The 9,037-nt window shown below is 44.6% G+C and overlaps 1 protein-coding gene across 1 annotated transcript; it reads right to left on the bottom strand.

The window, feature by feature from the left end:
* Positions 1–1,409: 1,409 nt before the first annotated feature.
* On the bottom strand, positions 1,410–8,255 carry LOC143274677 (putative FERM domain-containing protein FRMD8P1). Its single transcript, XM_076578556.1, has 4 exons — positions 7,729–8,255; positions 6,578–6,697; positions 4,987–5,163; positions 1,410–2,777 (listed from the first exon to the last, which is right to left on the bottom strand). The coding sequence occupies exons 1-4, from the start codon at positions 8,140–8,142 to the stop codon at positions 2,130–2,132; spliced, it is 1,359 nt and encodes a 452-aa protein (XP_076434671.1). The 5' UTR covers positions 8,143–8,255; the 3' UTR covers positions 1,410–2,129.
* Between the last annotated feature and the right edge of the window lie 782 nt (positions 8,256–9,037).

Below are 9,037 nucleotides of genomic sequence, written 5' to 3' on the forward strand. Positions count from 1 at the left end.
CCGCCTCCTCCTCCCACAACAAACACATAACTACAAATACTCCTCCTCCTCCTCCCCCAACAAAAACATAACTACAAATACCCCTCCGCCTCCTCCCACAACAAACACATAACTACAAATACTCCTCCCCCAACAAACATATAACTACAAATACTCCTCCCCCAACAAACACATAACTACAAATACTCCTCCTCCTCCCCCAACAAAAACATAACTACAAATACCCCTCCTCCTCTCCCCCCACAACAAACACATAACTACAAATACCTTTCCCAAAACAACAAAAACAAACATACAAGTACCCCACCCCCACCCCCACCCTCACCACCCCAACAACAAAAACATAACTACAAAAACCCCTCCTACCCCCCACAACAAAAACATAACTACAAATACCCCTCCTCCCGCAAACAACAAAAACATGAATAAAAATTAAAAAAATCAAAAAAACCAAAAAAAAAACCCAAACAAACAAAACTAGCAACAGAACAATGCATGCCACCACCACGACGGCAAAAAGCTGAGTTCAGTTACTCAAGGAGGCGTCACTGCGTTCAGACAAATCCATATATGCCTGACCAGCAGCATAACCCAACCTGCTTAGTCAGGCCTTTAGGGAAAATTAAAAAAGCAGGCCTCTACAGGAAAAAAAAAGAAGCATAAACATATAAATGGATACATCATTAAATTAATGAATAAATAATTAAACCAAACAAAAGTAAGCAGACAGATAATGAAGTAAGATAAAATGCAGAGGGGGGGGGAGGGAGGGAGGGGGGGGGAACAAACTTGACGGCAGAAAAAGGACACTGCACACAAAACATGCACACTCCTAGGCTGGGCGGCCTAAGCGACCTCAGCAGCACTGACTTTGCTCTGTGTTCAGGACACTCTTCACCCGGTCAGCCCTGGGGAGTCCACGGCCTTTCATGCCACACTGATGGGGAAAAATACAGAAAATACTCGGTTTTTCCTCCAAATTACCTGTGAACACATCTGGAAATACTGCACAATTTATGTGTGTAGATTGTGTAAAGTATTTCAATGAGATGTGTAGGATTGTGTCAAGTATTTCAATGAGACATGTAGCATTGTGTAAAGTATTTCAATGAGACGTGTAGGATTGTGTAAAGTATTTCAATGAGATGTGTAGGACTGTGTAAAGTATTTCAATGAGATGTGTAGGATTGTGTAAAGTATTTCAATGAGACGTGTAGGATTGTGTAAAGTATTTCAATGAGATGTGTAGGATTGTGTAAAGTATTTCAATGAGATGAGTGTCGACAACAGAGCAATGATCAGGAGCAGGGCTTGATGAGTTAACGCCATGCTTGTTCCTCAGACTGAAGAAAATTCCTAACGCTAAGCAGCCTTAAAAAAAAGGTTAAAGATTGTCCTACAGCTGTCTATGACTCGGCAGGGACCGACACTCTCCTTCCACCGTTTTTAACCCTCCCCAACCTAAATCAGATACCCATTCACACCAAGGTGGAGTCACAAAAATCGAAGTAAAGTGATTTTTCCCAAGGTCACAGCAACAGTGCCTCAAACCCTGATCACTGCTGAACACTAGATCAGATGTCCAACACCTGGCCGATTCCACCAGAGTTTTTAAGTAGAGTGTTGGCCTAGAGGTAACACATCCACCTAGGAAGTGAGAGAATCTTAAGTGCACTGGTTCAAATACCATAGTTTCCAGTATTTTCTCCCCCTCCACTAGACCGCTAGTCATTTGGATGAGACGATAAACCAAGGTCCTGTGTGCAGCATGCACTAAGCGCATGTAAAAGAACCCACGGCAACAAAAGGGTTGTCCCTGGTGAAATTCTGTAGAAAATCCACTTTGATAGGAAAACAAATTAAAAAAAAACTGCAGGCAGAAAAAAAAACACCAAAAAATGGGTGGCGCTCTCAGTGTAGCGACGCACTCTCCCTGGGGAGAGCAGCCCGAATTTCACACAGAGAATTCTGTTGTGACAAAAAAGAGTAATACAATACAATAATAAACACAATACAACCTAAGTGGAGTAACCCTGATCACTGGTGAACACTGGATCAGAAGCCCAATGCCTGAACGATTCCGCAATGGCGCTGCGAAGATGGCTGATGACTGACCACAAGCCGAGGCTTCACTGGGTCTGTAACTCCCCATCCTTGGTGAACGTGGACAGACACAGCCGCTCAAGCCGGTTCCGCACACCGCGAGCCAAGGTGCTGAACGACGGCCCCGAGTCCACGGAATCTAACCCAGGAGGATCCCCCTCACCCTGCCGACTCAGCTTGCGGCGTACGCACGTCTCGATCAGCGCGTCCATCAGCTTGGCCTCGCGGGAGTAGATCTTCAGGAGCTTGGTCAGCGGCGCCACTGGGCTCCCTCCTTCCAGATCTCCATGCTTCCCGTTGCTGGCCTCACCGTCCTTCCCGTCCGCCGGGCCCTGGCTGGCCAGGAACTGGAGGAAGAGGCAGGGAGGGGGGTCGTTGTCCCCGTCAAAGTCAGGATCGCGGAACTCCCAGGAGAGCTGTGAGAACGGGATGGACAGGAGCAGCTCGCTGCGCGCTCGGTCGATGACGGAGACGCCGTCGATGTTGATGGCGGTGTGCACCGGGGTGTCCGGCGTGGGCAGGATGAACTTCTTCAGGCGACTGGATGGGGTCTCCACGTGCCCGGAGAAGAAGGCAGAGCCATAGAACGGGTAGCTCCAGCACACCTCCAGGTAGCGGCGGTACAGTGTGGACAGGGAGCTGTTCACGTCCAGGGACGCAAACACTTCAGAGATCTGTCAACAGAGATTGGCAAACTCTTCAGAGATTGGTGACCTCTTCAGAGATCTGTCAACAGAGATGGGCAAACTCTTCAGAAATCTGTCAACAGAAATGGGTGAACTCTTCAGAGATCTGTCAACAGAAATGGGCAAACTCTTCAGAGATCTGTCAACAGAGATGGGCAAACTCTTTTGAGATCTGTCTACAGAGATGGGTGAATTCTTCAGAGATCTGTCAACAGAGATGGATGAACTCTTCAGAGACCTGTGAAAACAGAACTTGACAAACTCTTCAGAAATCTGTGAAAACAGAGACTGGCAAAATCTTCTGAGATCTGTGAACAGAGACCAGCAAATTCTGCAGTGATCTGTGAACAAAGATAGACAAACTCTCCAAAGATCTGTGAACTGAGACCGGCAAACTCTTCAGAGATCTGTGAATAGAAACCAGCAATTTCTTTGAACAGAGACTGGCAAAATCTTTATTCACAGATCTGACAATAGATATTGGCAAACTCTTCAGAGATCGTATCATCTATGGACAGAAATTGGCAAACTCTTCGTTCATAGATTTGACAAAACAAATTCCAATATTTTTTCATTTAAACATCCTTGAACTGAGATTGATAAACTCTTCTTCCATTCATTCATAATTCATTACATATTTCTGTCTCTACCTCCCTCTCTCTCTCCTTCCCTCTTTCTCTCTCTTTCTTCCTCACCCTCCCTCTCTCTCTCTCTCTCTCTGCCTCTCTGTCTCTCAAATATGCACTTTAAAAGATCCTGTAATCTATGTCAGCATTCGGTGGGTCATGAAAACAAGAACATACCCAGCATGCACACCCCCGAAAACAGAGTATGGCTGCCTAATGGGGGGGTAAATAAACAAAACAGTCATACACATAAAATGTTACATGTCAATCTGAGTGTATGTGTGTGCCTGAAATCTGATTGAATGACACAGGAAACGAATGATGAGCATGCAATGGCAGCTGTTGGTCAGCTCTTCTTTGTTTTTTTATAATTATATCTAAGGCGCTTAGTCCGGCCTTGAGTGCGTGCTTATATATTCATGTACCTAGCAGAGTGGATCTCTTCTCCAGAATGTTGCCATGGACAACCCTTTTATTGCTGTAGGTTTTGTTTTTTTTACATGCGCTTTGTGCATGCTGCACATGGGACCTTGGTCTATCGTCTCATTTGAATGATTAGCTTCCAGACTACCACTCAACAAGGTCTAGCGGAAGGGGAGAAAATAAAATACTGGCGACTGTGGGATTCAAACCAGTGAGCTCAGATTCTCTCACTTCCCAGGTGGGACTCGTTACCACTGGGCGGTAGGTGGCAGAATAGTTAAGATGCTCAGATACCGATACACAGAGTCTGTGAGGGTGTGGGTTCGAATCCCGCTCTCGCCCTTTCTCCCAAGTTTGATGGAAAATCAAACTGAGCGTTTAGTCATTCCGATGAGACGATAAACCGAGGTCCTGTGTGCAGCAGCACACACTCTGTGCACTGAAAAAGAACCCATGGCAACTAGAGTGTTGTGATCTTGCAAAATTCTGTAGAAGAAATCCAGTCTGATAGGTACAGAAATATATACATGCATGCACTCAAGGCCTGACTCAGCGTGTTGGATAATGCTGCTGGTCAGGCATCTGCCTAGCAGATATGGTGTAGTGTACGTATATGGATTTGTCCGAACACAGTGACGCTTCCTTGAGAAAGGCCTGACTAAGTACACTGGATTACCGCTGTTAGTCAGGCATCTGCCTAGCAGATATGGTGTAGCGTATATGGATTTGTCCGAATACAGTGACGCTTCCTTGAGAAAGGCCTGACTAAGTGCGTTGGGTTACTGATGCTGGTGAGATGGGTATCTGCCTAGCAGATTGTGGTGTAGCATACATATATGGATTGGTCCCAACACAGTGATGTCTCCTTGAGAAACTGAAACTGAAACTATTTGTTTTTCCTACTGAAGTGGATTTTTCTACACAATTTTGCCAGGGACAACCCAGATGAGACCTCGGTTTATCATCTCATCCAAACAACTAGCATCCAGACCACCATTCAAAGTCTAGCGGAAGGGAAAGGGGGAGAGAAAATTAAAAAAAACTGGCGACTGTGGGATTCGACTGGAACCAGTGCGCTCAAGATTCGATCTCGCTTCCTAGATGGGACTTGCTGGTTACCACTGGGCCAACACTGCACGCAGCCTGACCTCCTGGTGTGCCTGCATGAAGAGCTCCTCGCAGTCCCGGGCCTGAGCCCTGAGGCGGGCGAAGAAGAGGAAGCGCTCCTTCGTGTACATGCTCTCCGGGTAGAACATCACCAGGTTGCTACGGTAACTGGCCAACATGTGGGACTGCGATGAGAACTTGCCCAGGTGGATCAGCGCCTAGACCCGACACACAGAATGAGTTGTTTTAATGCATGATAATAACACATGATTATTATGATAGTTTTTTTTATGCATAGTAACAATAATACCAATAATAGTTTTTTTGCATACTAATAATACTAAGACTAATAATACAAATAATGATAATAGAATAATAAAAAAAAAAAATAATAATAATGATAATGATAATAATATGAATACTTTATTTCAGCTGCACCTTTTGTTCAAAAGAACTTGCCCAGGCGGATCAGCGCCTGACGGACACACAATGGAATGGGGGTGTTTTTACGTATAATAATAATAATAATAATAAAGATAATAGTTTATTGAATCACACCTTTTGTTCAATACAATTTTATGCTCAAGGCACATCTAATAAGTAAAATACAGCACACATCTTTTGAGTAAAATACAATAAAAAGCTTTTTTTTGGCATAAAAATCATTACAAGTAAAAATGTCCATACATGCGCGCACACACACACACACACACACATACACACACATACACACACATATATAAATCACTAAGTGTCACTGTATTGTAACAGTGTATTCGTACTGACCAGCCAAGACAGAAGGGATGTCACTTGGGCAAGACTCTCTCCACTACAATCAAATTCTAGCCCAGATACTGAGATAGTCAGGACAGCAGTTGCCTCCACTGCTGGTCTGATGGTCAAAGTCGGACATGACTATCACAAAGCAGACTTGGAAAACTACTTTCGTCATTAGAATTCAGACCTTTAACCCCTTGTAGTTAATTCAAAACCTAACTTTGTTATTTTGAAGGTAAAGTACATGTTTGCCTGGGGGTTGGAGGATAAAAACAGAGAGAGAGGGAGATCAAGAAAGAGAGATAATAAATAATAAATAATAATAATAATAATAATGGTATTTATATATCGCTGAATCTTGTGCAGAGACAAATCAGAGCGCTTTCGTACCAGTCATTCACACGCATGCATAACTCTAAAACTGTAGAAACTAAAGACAAGGAAGAGGCAGGCAAGGGAGACTATTTTGGGAAGAAGTGGGTTTTAAGGCCAGACTTGAAAGAGCTGAGTGTGGAGACTTGACGAAGCGAAAGAGGAAGTTCATTCCAATTGCAAGGTCCAGAGACAGAGAAAGAACTGCTGCCAACAGTCGAGTGTTTGAATCTGGGTATGCGTAAACAGAGTGGATCTGAAGCCGATCGTAGTGAGCGAGATGGAGTGGAGTGGAGACACAGACAGACACAGAGAAAGAGTGAGAGAGAGAGAGAGGGGGAGAAAGAAAGAGAGAGAGAGAAATAGACTGAGGGAGAGAGCAACAGAGAGCAAAAGAAAACGAGAGAACGAGAGAGAGAGAGAGAAGCACAGACTGAGTCTGAGAGAGACAGACAGACAGAGAAAGAGACAGAGAGCACAGACCTGCAGGCCAGCCAGACGGTGGTAGTCCTGAGGGGTGAGGGCAAAGCGACCCTGCACCACGTTGTACTTGGCCTCGTGGTACAGCAAGCATAGCGTCTGTTCATCCGTTATCTGCACCTCCTGACAGACAGGCGATTCAGGAAGGAAGTGACCACCCAGCGAGCCCATCATGGCACAGTGTGAATGTGTCATGCTCAAATCAGCACACACACACACACACACACACACACAAACATGCATACATTTAACACATTTTCAAGCATACACTGTGTGTTACTGTTGGTCTTCATCGGACCAACATGTCATGCTCAAATCAGAACACATTAACCCCCCACACACACACATATTCATGCATGCACAATGTGTTTGACTTCATCAGACCAACATCATGACATGACACGTTCAAATCAAAACACACACACACACACACACACACACACTCATGCACACACTGTGAGTGTTAGTCTTCCTCACTCTAACATGTCACATTAAAATCATTACACACACACACACACACACACACATGTATACATATTCATGTGCGCACTGTCAGACTGTGTGCAAGTCTTCATCAATACCAGCATCATGTCATGCACCATAAGGGCCACTTCGTGTATCTCATCTCTTCCCTGTTGGCGTCAGTGAATATTACAAATATATTTAACTTCTTGATACAGACCCAAGAAAAATAAAATTTCAAACCTTTCAAGAAAGAACAATGAAATCATGCTCGTCAAAACAATTAATACTATCAATTAGTTGATAATAATTAAATAATGATGGTAGCAGACAACAGCCTGAACAGGAACCACATTAAAGCTGCTCATTTAGTTTTTAACACATAACAGTAATCAACACTATTCACTTTAATTCTCAACATCTATTTCAATAATTAATTAATTAATTAAATACATTTGTCTGTCACTGTGTCAGACTATCACCCAATTAATGCATCATCACAATTTTCCCCTCCGATCCCTGTTTTTGTGTGTTTTTTTATCTTTTTTTTATAACATTTTCCCCATCATTCCCCAATATGTAACTTTTCTTGACAGGGATTTAGAAAGAATATACTTTTCTTGCTGTCATGTTAACTGAGTATTGTGACGTTCCAAATACAAACATACTGTTTAAACCAACACACGTCTGACCTGTTCCAGAGGATAAAAGACATCCCTTTGCACCATCAGAACTGGCTCGCTGTCTCGGATCTCTTCGTTGTTGGCGTCAGTGTACAAGGCACACAACTCGTCCCACTGTTGGATGATCTGGAACGGCTGGTGATGTCTCTTCAACCGCACGTCCAAAATGGACGACACAAACCACAACGAAAACACCTCTTTCGCCCAAGGGGGCAGACCCTGCTCTTGGATAACCAGTTCCAGGAGTTCGTCTGCTTTGATGAGGTGTCCGTCTTCGAGATGAAAGTAGATGCCCGCTCGGTCTCTGAGAAACACGATTAACTCGACAGGCTCTCTCGGACCTCTCGCGATCAATGCATCTTTCTCGTCGCCTCTACTGTCATGATCTTCGTCTCTATCCCTTGATGGTCCTGCATGCGCCATGTTGATTAGTTTTTCTTTTCTTTTTTTTAAAATTTATTTCACACTGTCGATTAAGTTTTCCAAGCTGTTAGCGCACTGTTGTCATGCTCTGGTGGGTTTGGAAGTGCTCCACCAACAACACCGGAAGTGTTGTGAATGTTTTTTGACAACGCTCCAAGCAAAAGTTTACCTTTCTAAGGGAGTTAACTTTCAAGAGAATTCGAAAAGAGGGTTACTTCCCCTATATTAGATTGGACATGGAGCAGAAAAGAAAGAAAAGAGAGAGAGAGAGAGAGAGAGAGAGAGAGAGAGAGAGAGAATCTAAATAGGAAAGAAAAGAAAATGAATTGATGGGAATGCATATAGATGCACAAAAAGCATGGCGTTTACCTTACAATTGTCATACTTTCTGTCCTGCACACTCGGTGGCACACCCCCCCCCCCCCCCACCGTGACCCCCCCCCCCCCACACACACACACACACACAGAGCGCCTTCAGGACTTGTTTTGGGCAACTAAGAAACAGAAGCTCTGTGTGTGTGTGTGTTAGTCTGGCCACGGTGTCTGTGTGTCACCGTCGGTCAGTGTGTCTGTCAGTGTGCGTGCGTGCGTGCGTGCGTTCGTTCTTTTGCTTAACGTCAATCTACATTAATTTTGTGATTTAGACGAAAATCCGTCATCTCCCCCACCCCACATTCATTCATTTTGCCCATCGCTCCTGGTGGAGCATAGACCATCGACGACCCCTCGCCATCGCACTCTGTTCTGGGCTGCCGTTCTGGCCTGTTCTGGCCATTCCAGTCCAGTTGGTTCCTTGCTGCTTCAGCTCTGCCTCGGTAACTCGCCTCCAGCTGTTGCGAGGCCGGCCTCTCTTCCTCTTTCCCTGCGGGTTCCAGGTCAGGGCTTGGCGTGTGAT

This window comes from Babylonia areolata, chromosome 29 (genome assembly GCF_041734735.1).
Source record: "Babylonia areolata isolate BAREFJ2019XMU chromosome 29, ASM4173473v1, whole genome shotgun sequence".
Lineage (NCBI taxonomy): Eukaryota > Metazoa > Mollusca > Gastropoda > Neogastropoda > Buccinidae > Babylonia > Babylonia areolata.